Raw genomic sequence first — 18,992 nt, 5'->3', positions numbered from 1 at the left:
CCCTGAAGTTGCAGCGGAGCAAACTAAGACAACAAATCCCATCCCCCTGAAATCGCAGTAGAGTAGACTGAAGCTACTAATCCTATCTCCCTGAAGTTGCAGTGAAGCAGATTAAAACAACGAATCCTGTACCTCTGAAGTTGCAGTAGATTGGAACTACAAAGTCCTACCTCTCTAAAGAGGCGGTGGAGTGGATCAAAGCAACAAGATGCAATGGACTGGAATAAGGCTACTTGAAAAAAGGAGTACTAGACAAATCGAGGCTCGGCGAGACCAGGCAAGATTGGTCTTTATTAAAAGTCTTTGCTCCATTCTCGTTACACGACAACGAGCAAAGAGGGGCAGCTGTAGAAAGTCCAATTTGCCCGGGGCCCAAACCATACAGAAACCAAAAAAAAAACCAAATCCAAATAAATTAAATAAGTCTAAATTATCAAAGTCCATTTATAAGTCCAATTTACGAACCCAATATAACCCAAAATGCAAAAACCCTAACCCAAAAAATACAAGCCCAAATGGCCCAAAACTAAGCTAAATTTTCAGCAAATGAACAAAAGAAACCCTAGCTACTACTAGCCGCCTCCACCTCCACGTCAGCCTCCGTACACAACTGGCCTCCTCCACCTCTAAAAAAGGACAAAAAAATGACAACAAGAAGATATAGCAAGCAAAAAAAACAATAGCAAAAATTTTGTATTTTTCTTTTTTCTTTCTTTTTCGGCTATAAAAGCCATGAAGAACCAATGTATTTTTTTACAGACAATAAAGAATCGAAAACAAAATTTTGCAAAGGTCACTTTTTTATTCTGCATTTTTTATTTTTTTTGCATTTTATTTTTATTTTTTTAAAACAAAAAAAAAGGATAAGGGGATCTCACCTTTCTCGCATTTGAGCTGCTGTGGGTGGCTGAAGTGACCATTTCCAAGAAAAGATGGCTCAAAAATGAGGCTGGGAAGTCGAAAAACCAAAAAAAATGGGATTTTTTTTCTAGCCATCGCAAACGGCGGCGTCGGAGTAACGACTGGAGTTCGGCCGAACTTGGAGGGGAGGGAGAGAGTGAGAGAGTTTTTGAGAAGGTTTTTTTTTAAAAAAAAAAAGAAGTGAAATGATTTTTTTTTTTAAAAATTGACTTATTGGTACAAGGATTATTAGTAAATTATGGATGAATAGTGAATTTTGAAAAATATTACATGTATTAAAGGTAGAGAAGACATAAATAAACGGATTATTGGTACAAGGATTAAATTGTAAAGCATGTAAAAGCATTATGCGAAAGGTGTAAAAGTGATATGCGTGCATGAAATAATTTGCCCAAGTAGACAAGATTAGAACTACTAGGAAATTAAGAGACCTCAACATGCTCTCTGATTACTAGCACGTTAGTGCTCTCTGATTATTAGCACATTCAGCACATTCGTACTCTCTGTATAGCACTTCAGTGTTCTCTATTTAATAGTGCATAATAACGCACCTCTGTATAAGTCCCGTATATCCGAAGTGTTCTATCTAGTCTATTGGGCCTCTGCTGAGTAAAAAGTAAACAATTTTCGTTATGAGGAAAAGGATTATCTCTGAGTAAAAATGTTAATTATGATGAAGCAGAACTCGTAAAAGTACAGATAAATGTTTTATAGTACTTGAGAATGATAAATGTTATATGAGTAAATACATGACAATTAAATTATGAGGCTTTACGATCTATACCCCTTTACTAATACAGTTATATGCAATGAAAGTCATGAGATTTATATTGATTAAGTTCAGAAGCGAAAAGTGAAAAGCTCAATGGTTGAACAATTGATAACGCAGTCGGAACTGAGAATGAGTTAATAAGTAAATATGGGTTCTGAATAGAGATATCAGATTTTTCTTAAACTAGTTGAGATATACAATATCACTGTTAAAGAAAGAAGTTATTTATGGGAAAATCGATTTATTTAAATATGGTATTTACAGAATAGTTAACTGAAAATTTCTTCCGAATTAGTTTTTTTTAGTGAAGTAAATAATGTGAAATTATTGATGACTATACTAATCAATAGATTGGTGAATAAATTGCAAAAATATTTGAATATAGCCGTTACAACTGGGTATATTATAGTAAATTTTTTTTGGGATCTTATATGGGTATCTTATAAATATACTGATATTTTCAGAGGTATATGGAACTGTTCATGTTTGGATGCTATAATCAATATATGGAAAGGTTGGATAAATATGCTAATAGACAGAAATTATCGCAAGTCTGATTAATTCACAAGTGGTACTACTCTATCTTTCTTTGGTTTTCCAAGCCAATATATGTGATAGAACACTTGATAATAAGATTCATATGATATTATTTTATATTTCTGTTGATAGAAGCTCTGAAAGGCAAATGTGAAATATTGTATTAAAAATAAATTGTGAAACGAAAGGATAGAGAATGGATATAAATGATAAACTGGGTAAATATGTACAGAAAGAAACTATAGAACTATAGAAATAATGAAATTCATTATCAAAAGAGAACAACGAAATTTCGAGGACGAAATTTATTTAAGGGGGAGAGAAATGTAATACCCTGAAAATTTTTACAGTAAGATATTATCCTTGATATAGTCTAATAAGGAAATAAAGTGACAAAAAGAGAAATTTTGAGTTACGTCAATATTGAGAAGTATATTATGATATATTAATTCAAGAAAGGACTAAATTGTAAATGTGAGAAAAGTTTTGTTGCACAAGAGTAAATATTCATAATTTGACGGGTTAAAGTGTAAATATGAAAAATTTGAAGGACCAATAGTGTAAATAATTTAAGAGTGGAATGATCTAGAAACTAAGGAAAATGGATGAATTAGGACCAAATTGAATAGATGAAGAACTATGAGGGACTAAATTGCAATTTTACCAAATTAAATGATGACTCAAGGATGGAATTTTAAAAGATAATGAAGGGAAAAATGGTCAATTGGAAGAGAGAGAAATCTAGAAAGTAATAATGATGCTAGAGATATTTTGATATTTTATAATTATTTAATTAGATAAATATTATTTTATTAATACTTTAATAAGATATTTTATTATTATTTTATTAGTATATAAAGAAAGAAAGATGAGAAATTCTCATCCATATTTTCCCATGCACTAACATGAGAGAAAGAGAGGAAGAAAGAAAGTTTTGCTTTCTTTACAATTTGGTCCTTTGACCAAAAATTCATCATTTTCACCCAAAAATCAAATGAATTTCCATAGCTACCAAGAGACAAAAATGTTAAGGAGAGCATGGGGAGTTAGAATATCAAGTTGGATTCAACAAATAGAAGCTGGAGGAGAGAGAAAATTAAGTTAAAGATTAGTATCAATAGAACAAGGTAAGTATATCAAGATTTCAATATGTTTTTAAGTTTGTTATTATTGACAAAGCATGGAAATAATGTTATAGTAGAGTTTTCTTACATAAGGTCCTATGTTTTTGATATGTTAGTGAACAGAAATAAGAGAAAGTGATGAGAAATGGTGTAGAAAAAGAAAATAAGGGTGTTATAACATGGTAATTAATAGCTTGCACAAAAACAGTTTGGACAGAAGCAGTAGACTAACTTTGAAAAATCACCATAAATTGTATAAATCGAATTATAAGATGAAAAAAATATGGAATTAAATATTATTGAGTATAGTTTCTCATAGAAGAAATAGTGTAAGCAATGGATTTGTAAATTTTGAGATATAATGAATTTTGTGAGACAAGGTCAGAATGAATTCGGGTTCCCCTGTTCTGACTTTGAAAAGTCATAAAAAATTGAATAAAAATAATTAGGGACTTAAATTTATATTTATAAAATCCTGAATGAGTATATTTTTAAGAGAAACAAACAAGAACATCATTTGAATCCTGTATGAGGAGATAATTAATTTTTGGTGAAGAGGGGTCAAAACTGTCAGACAGTAGAACAGGGATAACTTTAAAGAATAAACTGTACTTATTGGCTAAATCAAAAATTTGAAATTTTTATGGTAAGAATATATATGAGTCTAGATTCAGGGGAAATTATTGGATATTAATTTGGAGTTCTATAGATCCAGATATAAATAATTTAGTAACTATGATGCAGATAGACAGCTTGAATATTCATAAAAGTAAATAATAAAAATTATGGATAATGTTACTTACAAGTGTGTTATCTACATTAAGGATGTGGAATGGAGAGGAGAAGGAGGAAAATATGTATGAATATTCATCTAGCATGGCTAATTTGCATATTTTAGGCTCAGGGACTAAATTGAATAAAAGTAAAACTTTATGGGAAATTTTGTAAACATGTCAAAAATGATCAATTGCATAAAATGGATTATTTTATTATTTAAATTACAAAATTGAATGAAATTATTAATTTAGTTCAAGATCGGGGGAAAACATGTTTTAGGGATTAAATTGAAAAGTGTTGAAATTATGAAAAATTCTGATATTTTATAGAATTCATGGATTGTTATCAATATATATGAGAATAATAGCTGGAAATAAGGATTAAATTGCAAGAATTTTATTTTCCTGACCCTAAGGATGAAATCGTCATTAATTAAAAGTTTAGGGGCAAAATGGTAATTTTGCCTAGAGCATTAATTAAATGCATTAGAATATGAAATGAATGAAAATGATGATCAAATTTATTTATAAAGATCCGGACGACTCAAATATGAGACTTGATCGTGGAAAAGAAAAGATATCAGATTAATGAAATTATAAACACAAACAAGCAATGAGGTAAGTTCGTGTGACTTGAATTATATTCTTAAATGCTTGAGATTGTATGTTATTTATGTGAATATGATTTGAATGTTCATTGTATGAAAATTAATGAAACATTGATATATTTGATAAAAGGGGAAGAAATCCCGATTGAATGAAAGGAAAATTCGATGGATCTCTAAAAAGGAATTGACGGTAAAAAGGATCTAGACCGGACGGGTGATCCGATCCTGATATAGCCCTCCCGAAGAATATGTGTAAAACGGATTTAGCCCGGATGGTAATCCGAATTAGGTTCTGAATTTAGCCTGGACTAGTAATTCAGATCCAAGCTCATTAGAGTAATTGTCGTTGCAGGGGATTTAGCCTGGACTGGTAATCCCGACAATACTCTATGAGTTTATATTACAGGGGATTTAGCCTGGACTGGTAATCTCACTGTAAGGATGAGGTTCGCGGGAGTGTGCTCTCTAATATGAAATGTGTAAAACCATGGTTGAAAGATACCATGGCAACCTGTGTGTAAGACCATGGCTGAAAGATACCATGGCAACCTGATATGAAATGTGTAAGACCATGGTTGAAAGATACCATGGCAACCTATGTGTAAGACCATGGTTGAAAGATACCATGGCAACCTGATATGAGATGTGTAAGACCATGGTTGAAAGATACCATGGCAACATGACATGAAAAGAATAAGACCATGGTTGAAAGATACCATGGCAACATGACAGAAAATGAGTAAGACCATAGTTGAAAGACACTATGGCATCACGTCAAAGATAAATAAGACCGTGGATGGGAGACGCTATAACATCTGTTGAACAATCGATATTCAGGTAAAATGTATCAGATGACGAATGGTTATATGAAATGGTTGTGTGAAATGTTTACAAGAACTGGTCATATGAAAATATATGTACAAAAGCGTTGTATGAAATTATTATGAAAATGGATAAACAAAATAAGTATAAGTACATGGAATATAATTTATGTTAAGTTTGATATAAGCTATTACCAGAATAAATATACATAAAATATATGGAAATGATGAAGCATAAAATATTGATATAATGAAATGAATGATATATGCTTGTGAAGGAACGGTAAGAGCATGATATGTTTCATTACATGTACATATATGATTATCTTTGATATGTTGATACAAGGAAATTATGTAATTGAGACTATTATTAAACTCAAGTGCGACATGTCGAGAAAATAGATATATCAATGTTGAATTTATATGAGATATGTGCAAGTATACTAACAATATTGTTGTTTGATGCTTATACAAGTGCCAAACTGTTGATTGAATGGTAATATATTTATTTTATATGATGCATTGAATCGGTAAGTATTTTAATTTTTTTTTAGTGATCTGCAAATGGTAGTAATGCTCCGAAACCCTGTTCTAGCAGCGGATACGAGTTAGGGGTGTTACATTTTTGGTTCTCTTTGTGGTGCCTATGAAAATTGAGAATTAGGAAAGAGGATGAGAGAGACACTCACGAGACATAAAAGTCGACCGCTCTTTTGATAATGTCCATAAATAATAGCAAAACGATAATAAATAATATGAGTATGACAACTTACAATAGCAAAACAACAACATGATGCTGAAGATTGAAAGTAGATAAAGACAACACAAAAAAGGTTGAGCTAAGTCAAATAATTGCCGACAAAAAAAATGTTGGGATAAATCATGAGCAGACAAAGGCAACACAAAAAAGGTTAGGTTGGATAAAATATTTTCCAATTAAAAATAAAAGTTTGATAGATTAACATTTTCCCAACTCTTTCTAAAAAGTTAGGATATGATTAGATTTTGCTAACACCCAAAAAAGTTGCTTAAATGTACAAATTTAAACGACACAAAAAAGGGTCTGTGTATGCCAAAAAAAGTCGACTTAGGCTTTTCATATGACGATGCTTTTATACAATTGGGAAAGGTATAACAAATTCGGCAAAATGTTCGACAAAGCAGACTCTTATTTAAGTGTTGCCTTATGCATGCATATCCCAACTCTTATATAAAGAGTTGACCAAACTGTCTGTTGATAAGTTTATCCCATTACTTAGGAAAGTGTCAACATAGTGTTGGACAAAGTCAATTGTTATTTAAGCGTTGCCTTAGGTAGGCATATCCCAACCCTTATACAAAGATTTGGCCAAAGCGTATGACGACAAGTTTATCCCAACACTCAGGAAAATGTCGGGCCAAAGTGTCGGCATAATGTTGGACAAAGTCGACTCTTATTTAAGTGTTGCCTTAGGCATGCATATCCCAAACTTAAACAAAGAGTTGGTCAAAGCGTATGTTGACAAGTCTATCCCAACACTTAGGAAAGTGTCGACCCAAAAGTGTCAGGCAAAGTTGATTCTTATTTCAGTGTTGCCTTAGGCATGAATATCCCAACCCTTATACAAAGAGTTGGCCAAAGCGCATATCGAAAAGTCTATCCCAATACTTAAGAAAGTGTCGGCCCAAAAGTGTCGGCATAGTGTTGGGCAAAGCTGACTCTTATTTAAGCATTTCTTTAGGCATGCTATAACACCCTTAACCCATATTCGTTGTCGAATTAGGGTTACAGAGTATTACCAATCAACCAAAAATCATATAACATCATAACATTCAATAACTTAAATATATTATAAACCATTCAATCACATATATTTCGTCTCTAAATTGAGCCTTCAAGGTCCTAAAAATAACTTAGAAACAATTCGAGACTAATTTGAAACAAAACAGAAAGTTTAGGAAAAAGTAGCAAAATTTGAACTAAGGGGACACACGGCTATGTGCCCAAGCCTTGCGGAATCACCCCAGGTCGTGTAACATTCGAACAAGGGACACATGGTTGTGTCCTAGCCCATGTCCTCACCCGTGTAACTCTCTAAGTAGGGTTACATGGTCGTGTCACACGCCCTTGTACTAGACCATGTAACTCTTTGAGTTGTCCCATACATCCATGTGCTAAGTCGTGTGTTAGGCCATGTAACTTATTGACTTGAATACTAAAAAACTATCAGATGATGCACGACCGTGTCGCCAGCCCATGTGCCTCACACGACTGAGTCACGCGCCCGTGTCTTAGGCCGTGTGAACCTAAAATTTCCTATAATCAAGCCATCCCAAAACCATTCCATGTATAACTGTTCAACCATTCATGCATACTTTAAAGAGACTTAAACATCACCTAAACACACATCAAAATGCCATTTCAAGATCTTATTTCAACTAACCAATATGCCCTTCAAAGGCACCAACAACTATCAAAACATGTCAATAATGTTTCATTTCATGCATATAAACCTAAGTCAAATAGGTGCTAAAACATACCATATATAACCAATTTCAACCATTCAAAACATACCATAAAGGAGCCTTATACACAATCATATAGAAGTGACCAAAATGGCATATCTTGGTAAGCATTGAAATGCACCAAATCATCATAATCTCATACATATACATACCAAAACTTACATTAGCACATCCATTAAGTACCATTTCAAAATGACCTATACATGCCATTAATAACCTTGACCAGAATGTTCAAAAACTACCAAATAGATTTCTGGATAGGTCTCTGACGAGCTTCCAACCAAATCGAGCTTTTGATGATTTATAAAATAAAGGAAAGAAAACAGCGTAAGCAATGAGGGCTTAGTAAGCTCATATAAACTTAAACACAACTTGCCATTTCTATTAAGCGATTCATAGATTAAACATAACTCAACACCATTGCGATAAGCTTAATTTGAGCTTATGCAACATCATAAAACTCACATGTTAGTATCCTTGTTCATGATATATATATGAAATCAACCATAAGATATGTGGTTTACCATGCATAAACATAACATTTTTCATCATCAATGTTACCATAATGTCATGATTCATTGCAATTTCATACTTATGATTTTGTTCCATTTTCTTGCCCGTTGAACCATCTAGAATTACATAAGATACTCAGGAAGTTCACACGAACTGTGCATTTACATATAACTATAACATTTCCTTTACATCAATGCTCACACGAACTGTGAAATGGGCCTGCTCACGCAAGTTGTAGGTCGAAATGTAAGCTACACGATACTGCTCACACGAGCTGTGGAGAATCCACAACAAATGCAAGACCCCAACCATCGGTAAGACATTCAAGACCAGCTCCTGAAACATGAAATCCCTAATGACATATCATTTGTATCCGAAGAATTCATAAGGTTTAACCGAGACATTGTATATTGATTAATTTACATTAAAAAAACATAATTAACATTCAATTTAAACAACATTGAAACTATTTTAGTTCATACGAACTTGCCTCTATAATCAGGGCGTAGTAGTTTAATCGAACTAGTCTGAAACTTTAGTTTTTCCTCGATCTAAATTCAAACGTGGTTTATCTTGACCTGAATAGATAATTTCAGTTAATTAAGTACATCTAGAATTCAATTTATTCCATATTTCATATTTATAAAAAATTACCAATTTCCCCCTAAAATTTTAACTTTTCACAATTTAATCCTTAAGCTCATAACTTAAAATTTAACCATTTTAACCTAAATCCATGTTAACCATAGAGGCAAGGAACCTTGATAAAACTCATAATTACCATCATTTCATAATAAATCCTATAGAGTTACACCTTTAACAATTTAGTCCCTAATTCCAATATTCATAAAAAATCACTTAACAAAACTTGTTTATTTTTCAACAAAAATTCATAATCTATCAATTAACATAAAAAAATTCAAAAGCATTCATAGTATAATCCTCAACCTTTAACAATTTTACAAATTAACCCTCGCGCTAGCTAGATTAAGCTAAAACGGATTCAAAAACATAAAAATCATTAAAAACGGGGCTTGAAAACTCACCATGCAACAACACTAAGCTTGACCGAATGTTCTTCTTTTTCAATGGCTATTTTAGGGTTCTAAACAACAAAAAGATGAAGATGACAATATTTGGTTCATCTTTTGTTATTAAATTTTCTTTTAATTACCAAATTACTAAATTAACCTTTAAATACTATCATAATTACATTAAGGCCTATCCATGTACATCCACTATCAACAAATATCGTATAATTACCATTCAAGTCCATTAACTTTCATTTCCAAATTCATTTAACCCTTTTAGCTAATAGAACTCAATTTTTTCACTTTTTACGATTCAGTCCTTTTTACTTAATTAGGCATTTAAACATTAAATTTTCTTAACGAAATCTTATTATGACCTTAATGTAATCTCGAAGACCTTAAAATAATAATTTACTAGTCAAAATTATGGTATTGAAACCACTGTTTCCGACATTACTGAAAACGGACTGTTACACATGCATATATACATATATAAACCACATTCATAAAGAGAATTCAGCCCTTCTAAACTTCCTACCCTAATTAATTAACATTGTTGGGTGTTTATTTCTAAAAGAGGCTCATCTTAATATATATATAAGTTACGATCCATTGACTTAACGTGCTAAGGGTAATTAGGCGCCATGCATGGCGACACGTTACTTCCCTAGAGATTACATGTGTCTTCAAACACTCTCCAGAGAATATGGACAAACGGGGACGAGCAAGACCATGACTAGCTAGACTATATCTCACGGGGCTGGGGTGAGTGGCGAATGTCGAAACCGTTTTTTTGAAAACGGGAATCGACTTTATTTGAAAATGAAAATTAAAACGAAAGTCGACACCGATCTTTATTAGGTGTGATCGGATCACCTTTGCTTTAATAAAACTTTTTAGTTTATTAAAACGGTGTTTTTGGTCTACAAAACTCGAGAAAATGGGTTCGGGAGTCGGTTACGTGCAAGGAAGGATGAGCACCCTCGTCACGCCCAAAATTGGTACCAAATTGATTAGTTATCGTCCTAAAGTCGAAAGTTAAAAATCGAGAAATGGATTTAAAATACGATCCTTTTTTATTAATGTCAATTTAAAAAAAATGCTTGAATTAGATCAACAAGATTGCTAAAGATTTCCTCGTCTCGAGATATCAGAGTATCACATCCCGTAAGTTAGGACACAATACCATGAACTCCCAAGCGCAAGTTTGTCTTTAATTTTAATTGAAAATCCATGTATTTTAAAACTCAAAAGGATATTTGTCTATTTAGAATCAACGAGAGAACAGAAACCCCGTAAGTTAGGGCACAATTCCTCGATGTTCCAAAACGCGAAACATTGCCTTATTTTGAAATTTTTGCTTTTGAATAATAGCGAGTGCAATATTTAAACGACGTACATTATTTGTTTAGGTTAAAATAAAATAATTTATTGGATAAATGTAAAAAGGCTTGATTCATGGGGCAATGATAAGAAATAAAAGTATAGTGCGACATGGAACAATGATTCATGCATAAAATATTCCACAAGTGCATGGCAATAATATGAACACGAGTAAGCAAATTAATATACATGCAATAGCAATAATCTCACAATATGCACTCTTTAAAAACTAATCATTAATAATCAAGAACAAATAAATTAAATAATACAATTTTTTTAAAAAAAAGAAAAAGAAAAATATATATAATAAATAAATAAATAGTTAAAAGTAAACTAAAATAACAATTGCAAGATGAATTTTAAATGACCATGAATGATTTTAAAATAAATAATGTAAAAAAGGGTTAAAATCGACAATATACAAAACGTTTTTTTTTAAAGAATGATACATACATATGAAGAACTTTTAAAATAGATAATATATATGTATACAATAATATGAAACAATGTATGAAAAATTAAAGTCAATAATAATAACAAAACATCTCAAAATAAATAAATAGGGTTCAAAATAAAGTATGTAAAACAATTTTAGAATAAACAATATATATAAGTCAATTTAAAATAATATATAACAGGTTTAAAATATACAATATGTAAAAGAATTAAAAATAGACAATATAAATATATTTTATAATAATAATAGTTCAAAAGTGAGTTATTTGAGATACATAATATACAATATCTTAAGAATAAACAATACAAAATAATTTGAAATAAATATATATAATAAAGCAGTTTTTAAAAGAATAATAAACATATAAAAGGCTTAAAATAAACTATGTATATACATATACATAATGAGTAAAGAATATAAAATATAAAATACCATAAAATAGATAATAAACATTTGAATAAACAGCATATTAAAATAAGTTAAAGTAGTTAGAACATAAAATAATCATATAATAAAACGTTTTAAAATAAACAAATAAACAAATAAATTAAAAGGACTTAGGACGTGATTGAAAATAAACCAAAATTCAAGGTATAGATTTGAAATAACTAAAATGAAACAGAGGGCCAAATCGCAGCGAACTGAAAACGAAAGGGGGGCGAAATAGCAAATTCCCCAGACCCCACTGTATGCTGCATTTCAAGGGGACCAAAATGAACTGCAACAGAAACTATATGTTTAATTTAAAAACATAAAAGTAAGGGCTGGACTTAATTAAAAGACGCGAAAACGTGGAGGGGCCACAACAGAAAATATCCCATTTGGGATATAAAAACGCGGATCCCCCGATTAATCGGGTCGGGTAGGCACCGTTTCATCATCATCATTTAAACAAAATTTTTTTTTTTTCATTTCCAGCCTCCTTTTTTTAAAAAACAGAAAGCTGTTTGCTTTCTCTCCCTCCCCTCTTCTCTTAGCCTCCCCCATGGCCAACCATGGAATCCTCGGCGATTGTCCGTGCCCACGTCACGAACGGCGGTCAGTATTGGGCGAAACGGATCCTTTTGGTCCTCCTCCGAACGGGGTCGAAGACGGAGCCTTCACAGCCCACCATGATAGAAGAGAAAAGGGAAGGCCCCTTTCTGTTCGTCGTTCCCTTCCACGGCCCTTGGCTGAACCCCCAGGGGTTCAACGACCTTCAAATCGGAGAGGGAACGCCGGAGCTTCCCCAAACAGTGAATCGGAGGTACGTTTTATTACTTTCCTATTATTATTATTTCGTAAATAATGAGTAAAAAAAGAAACAAAATAAAATACAAAAATCAGAACTGAAACCAAACAAAGTATTCACTAATCTTGTTTTGTAAATGTCTGTAACCAGTTACAAAGAATAGATTTTGGCTTTTAAAGCCAATCTACCAACTGTTGGTTTCATGGTTTTTGTTCTTTTGCTATTTACTTCTCTGTCATTCGCGTGCCTCCTTTGCTGTACTAATTGATTTTGTTGCAGGTGTCGCGTGACGCGTGGAAGAGGCGCCGACCAGGGGTGTGGTGGCCAAGGCATGCGGCGGCTGAAGCTTGGAAAGGGCTAGGGTTTCTTGTTTTCTGAAAATGTTGTTGGGTTAGGGTTAGAAATGGGCCTGGGTAGTTTGGGTTTTATGGGTTTTAATTGTTGGGCCACACATATATCGTAAATGGACCAAAAAAACTTGGACTTTTGATTGATTATTTTATTTTGGGTTTTATTTTTGTTTGTTGGTCTGGGCCAAAGTTGGCTACTACAGCGAACACAAGCATCCTTGATAGAAAAGCTAGAGAACGGGTGAGAAGTCAAATATCGAGTTAAATATATATGGCATGCTTTCGGATCAGCTATGTGATGTGCTCTATATTCTTTATATAACAAACATAATTTCTTTTGGCAAAATAATAATAATAATAATAATTTAATTTAATTTACACAACTATCCTTTCATTTATTTTCTTAAATCAAGGGTTTTTACTTCAACTAATCGTCGTCACTACAATTACAACGATTCGATCGAAAGCATCAGACAAACAAACATTAATCCTTTGACTACATGTTCAACTTTAAACATAATCAAGCAACAAGCTGTTTCTATCACAACTTTGCATTAACCTTTTTGTACTTTAGTTATCTTTTGATCTTTTCTGCTATCCCAATTTGCCATTTTTCCTGCGCGCCCCAACCATGAAACAAACAAATTATTTATATATATATATGAAAATAAAATTGAAATCAAATTCTCAAGTATATTGTATATCATATTAAACATTTATAGTTGTTTACATACTTTAATATTGATAGAGGACTCACCTATGCATTGAAGAATAGGGAGGGCATGTGGGACTCGGAATATGGGATTTGCAAGATGACCTGATCGGGGGAATAGACGAATGGTCATCCCGCACAACACCACCTACGACTACCATCTCTTCATTCAATCGTCTTGCCAGTGCTATCATCATCGGATTTGTAGTCAAAATTCCACTCAAAACCACCATCATCACCATCATTATAACTTCAACAATCCTAACAATTTTCTGCCCTCCATTTTTATTAGAAAGAAAACAAGTTTAATTAATGTTTGGACAAGAAAACAATCAACTATATTGGAAATTTCTTTTCGACCATATGGGATATAGAGAGCACAAAGTGGTGTTATTTATAGACATATGGGAGATAGCTAGCCATCTTGGTGACTAAGAATTTAAAGTGAAAAGATTCTCTCTGTCTGGTGTACTTTTCTTCTTTCACGATACTACTTACTCACAATCCACAAAATCCAACAATTATTTTTCTAATAGATTAAATTATAAAAATAGTCACTTTTGTTTGCTTCATATTATATTTTAGTTAAGCTCCGTTACGTCCCTATCGAAAACCTACGTGGCAATCCAAATGGGTTTTAAATGCCAACTTCGATGTCCAATTGGGACAAGAATATGTTTTTAATTAAATAAATTTAATTAATTAAAAAATTTAAATTAATTACACCTTAAACTGAAAAAGAACAACCGTTTGCCTCATCTTTCTTTTAGTTTTTTTTTCATTTTGACTGAAAAACTATTCTCATCTCATTTGGACATCTAAATTGGCATTTATAACCCATTTAGACTACCACATAGGATTGCCGTTAAGGAGGCAATAGAACTTAACGAAGAGTGGCTACATCATAGCAAAATGATAATGTAAGTTATTAAAATATAATATTTCAAACATAAATAACTAAAATGTAATTTAAGGTAAATAAAATTGACTGTTTTTATAACTTAACCTTTTTATTATTCTACTAACACATTTATTTCTTGTCCATTAGCAGCATTTGTTGTCATTTATGACTTTAAAAGTCATATGTAGACACAGATTAATTGTCAGACTCCATAGATACAGAGATAGAGATAGAGATAGAGGGCATGACGTTAAAGATTATATGATAGTTTTAAGGAATGTCACCCTATAAAATTAAAAAAGGTTTAATGATAAATTTGATCATTAATATTTATATATTTTATCAAAATTGTCTTAATTATATTCTTGAATTTTTTTTACTATCAACCTTTATTTTTTTTAATTTATTTTTTCTAACAAATTTAATGAATAAATTTAATGTTTCAATTTTTTTTCAAAATATTTCAATTTTTTATATGTTTATTTGATTTGTGTGAGATAGTAAATTATAATCTTTTTAAGAAAAATATGAATGAACTGAATGATGGAATATGTTTGAAGACAAGCATGAATTAAGTAAAGAAAATTTGATAGCGTACTAAATTAACATATTTATATACTAATGTTAGTGTTTATTACTTAAATTTATGTAGGTAGAGTAAAATTCTAAAGTATGAACAACAAGTGAAAATATAGAGTCATCTTTTAGGTATAGGAGAACAAGTTACAATTAACAAAGTGCGAATAATAATAATAAAACCTTAAAGAAATTCAAATTGGAATGGAATGCAGAGTCGAATGATTCTTCTTGTCTGGTGTATTTTGCTTCTCGTACCATGCTAAGTATTGACAAATGGTGACCAAAAGGGATTTGTCAAATCAGAAGGTTTTATTATTATTATTATTATTCTACCAACACACTTCTTTGCTATAGTGATTGATGTGACTTGAGAAGCCAGGCACAGCTTTAGGCCATTAATTAATTGTAAACTCTTTTTGGTTTTATATAAAAGATAACGTGTGAGGTGGTGGGATAACAATAAATTATTAAGTTATTTCTAATTATAGTTAATCAAATTTGTAGTATTTGCGATTGGACTAGTGATTATAATTGCCTTGCCATGCACTAATGTTAAAAGTAGTTGGAGAAATTAGCATTTGATTCAAACAGGTTAGGTCATATAATTGTTTATGAAATCCAGTCACTTGCAACAAATTCATAAGAATATCTATATAAAAGGTAAAGGTGCCGATAAGAACATCTTTTTAATCTGCTTCAGTCATCACAACGTATGATTCTTTTAAAATTGTGGCCTTTGGCCCCTCACCCCTGTTATCATCCATCTATAATTACAATTACAATAAATATTTTTGAATAATTATAATTATAATTATAATCACTATCATAACATGTAATTAGTATATATTGAAAAGGCGTTTGTGTCACAAGGTGTGCACAAAAATATGTGATCAAGGCATACATAATAGTCCAAGTTAATCATTTGAATAAATTCAGCTTACCCCACTAGAATTGACTCGTTTCTAAGAGCATTTAACTTAAAAAGCGTAGTTATGTAAGTTATATTTTACTAGGGGAAAGGATTATATAAAATAAAAACACAACATCATCCCGTATCTCTTACTAATTATTTAATATTATTTCAGTCTCCTTTTTTATATTATTGACACATTATTTTGATTATTTTTTTAACCTGAACTCTCGATCCTGAACCTTATGTCCAAGGTGCAAGGTCTAGGGTCTAGGATTTGGAGTTTAAGTTAAAAAAAATTACCAAAATAATGTGTCAATGATATGAAAAAAAAGAATACCTAAATAGCATTAAATAATTGTGACATTTTTGTTTCATACAATCTCTTTCCTTTACTAGGGTAAACTAACATTCTAAATAATGAATGTGATGTTAATATTTACATATCTATTATTTGAACTGATTTTAATTTTATCCACGATATTATCGATTTGAATTCAAGTTTTTTTTGGTAAATTACAATAACGGGGCAAAGCCCGAATAAACAAACACGACTAGCATGAATCAAATCTAGTCTACACCTAAGGTGGTGAACACCCTTGACCATCAAGCCATCACATAGAGTTTCAAGTTTTTTTTTAAATTGTTTATATCTAACTCAAGGGTTAATTTGTTTGTGGAAAACCGCGGACCAAGAAACAATAATGAAAAACTTGAGGACCAGATTAAATTATAATGAATAGTTCGATCCAACTAAACTAATCACCTCTACTGAAGGTTCCCTTCAAGGTGGAAGTGAGATGGATAGGGTTCTTGTCGTCCTTGGGTTGGATGGATTCGGCTATACTAATGGAACTTTGAAAGGATGGGTGTTCACAATTTTACTAACGAAGGGGGTACCGTTGATAGCCCATTGGGTTTGGAGATGGATGTGAACCAAACACCCATTTGTCACACTAAGGATTAAGAGTGGTTCTCTTCAGTCACTTCGTTTTATCCGTCTAAATAAATTACATATATAGTAATTCAATTATAATTTTTTTTAATTTAAAGTAATCAAAATAAAAAAATTTATAATTTAAACATTCACATTATATAATTAATTCATTTTGAACACTCACGTTAAAATATCAAATAAAAATCTATCATGGCATTTTTATTTTTAATCTTAATTTTCTACGTAATTTTCGTTTTATCTATACCATTATAATCCGTTAAAAAATTTATCATTTTAGTCACCAAAACTTTTAATTTAATTTAATAAAGTAACCCAAAATATTTTGAGACGTTTGCATTTTTTGGGCCTCTTGTTTGAGTTTCAAACGCAGCAACGAAGAGGAAGGAATTGGGAAGGTTGACATGTTTCGTGTTTGCTCTAGGTCAAGACACTGCTCACCCTCAACATGCAACTAAAGGTCTCGATTCAACAAGTCTCGAATTATGCTATCGTTTTACATTATTGTCATGAATTATGTAGTAATTGAAGGGATGGTATTAAGGAAGGATAAGGGTCGCATTCCTTTATATGTCAATGTATTATCTATTGTATTTTCCTTGATTTTCTTGTCATTGGGTTTTATTATAATTTCTATTTAATTTGAAATTCAATTCTTTGTACCGATTAAATTGATAATTGATAACTTAATTGATTTCATTCTTATAATATTAAGATAAATAGATTATGAGAATTACTTAGAGATTAGAGAATGCATTCAATTAATCATTAATTTTTTTATCTTAACATTATATTGTTCTTTAAAATAAAAAATTAAATCATAATAATTTAAATTAAGATTATTAATTTGGATTTTGCTAATTTTTATTTTTATTTTTATGATTTGTTATTTAATATTTAAATTTTTTTATATGTTTTATTTTCAAATTTTGAAATTTATCTTTATCAAACAATATATTTATAATCAATATTTAAATTTCAATATATATCAAGAAATTGTTATAATTAAAATCTAATACTTATTGAATTTAGTATTAATTTTTTAACTCCTAATTTTTTTAGTTTATCAAATAGCACTTAAAAATAAATTATAATAAAAAGAATTTAAAAAAAAAGGTTACATAAACCTTCTATAAAATTTGGCTTTTTATTTTCCACTCAAAATATATGGGTAAAAATTTGTTTTTAATATTTGTACTATATGTGAAAATTTTGGATTTAGTCCTTATACTTGAATTTGGTTATTTTTAATCTACTTTTCGAATTTTGAAATTTCAGTATTGTCTTAAATCGTAATTGTTAAATTTTGTTATCTCTAAAATCTTATGCAGCAAACATATTATCATACATGTAATGTCACTTTAGTTTGCTATTTCCACATAATATTCACAAAAATCTATATCATTTCAGTTAATGATCTAACGACTAATGGATTGAAATTTCAAAATTCAAAAAATAAAGACTAAATCCATAACTTACATAGTACGAGACTAAACAAAATTTGACCCAATAATTTAAATGCTATTAATTATTTTGATTAAAATTGAAATTTCAATATCAAACAATAAAAAAACTAAATATATTAAATTATAACATAAGAATTAAATCCAAAATATACATAATATACACAAAATAAATAGCATCAACCCCATTTCATTAAAAAGCGTAAAGGGCATATCGTCTTCATAAAATATATTAAAAAAGGTAAAGGGCGCATCTTCTCTTTAAAAGACAAAAGATCAAAAGAAAAAAGCAAAACATAAACCACATTCATAAAGAGAATTAAGTCCTTCTAAACCACCTACCCTAAACCACCTACCCTAATTAATTAACATTGTTTTTATTTCTTTTTATCTCCCCTAACAGAGACTCATCTTCATATCTATATATAAGAGGCATGATTTAT

At 30.8% G+C, this 18,992-nt stretch overlaps 1 protein-coding gene across 1 annotated transcript; it reads left to right on the top strand.

Annotated features, from left to right (window-relative positions):
* Positions 1-12,313: 12,313 nt before the first annotated feature.
* LOC107940163 (uncharacterized) lies at positions 12,314-13,319 on the top strand. The gene is made up of 2 exons (XM_016873595.2): positions 12,314-12,694; positions 12,959-13,319. Exons 1-2 carry the CDS (start codon positions 12,434-12,436, stop codon positions 13,055-13,057), a joined length of 360 nt encoding a protein of 119 aa, XP_016729084.1. The 5' UTR covers positions 12,314-12,433; the 3' UTR covers positions 13,058-13,319.
* The last annotated feature ends 5,673 nt before the right edge of the window (positions 13,320-18,992 follow it).

This window comes from Gossypium hirsutum, chromosome A02 (genome assembly GCF_007990345.1).
Source record: "Gossypium hirsutum isolate 1008001.06 chromosome A02, Gossypium_hirsutum_v2.1, whole genome shotgun sequence".
Taxonomy (NCBI): Eukaryota; Viridiplantae; Streptophyta; class Magnoliopsida; order Malvales; family Malvaceae; genus Gossypium; species Gossypium hirsutum.
This window is presented reverse-complemented; position numbering and strand designations above follow the sequence as displayed.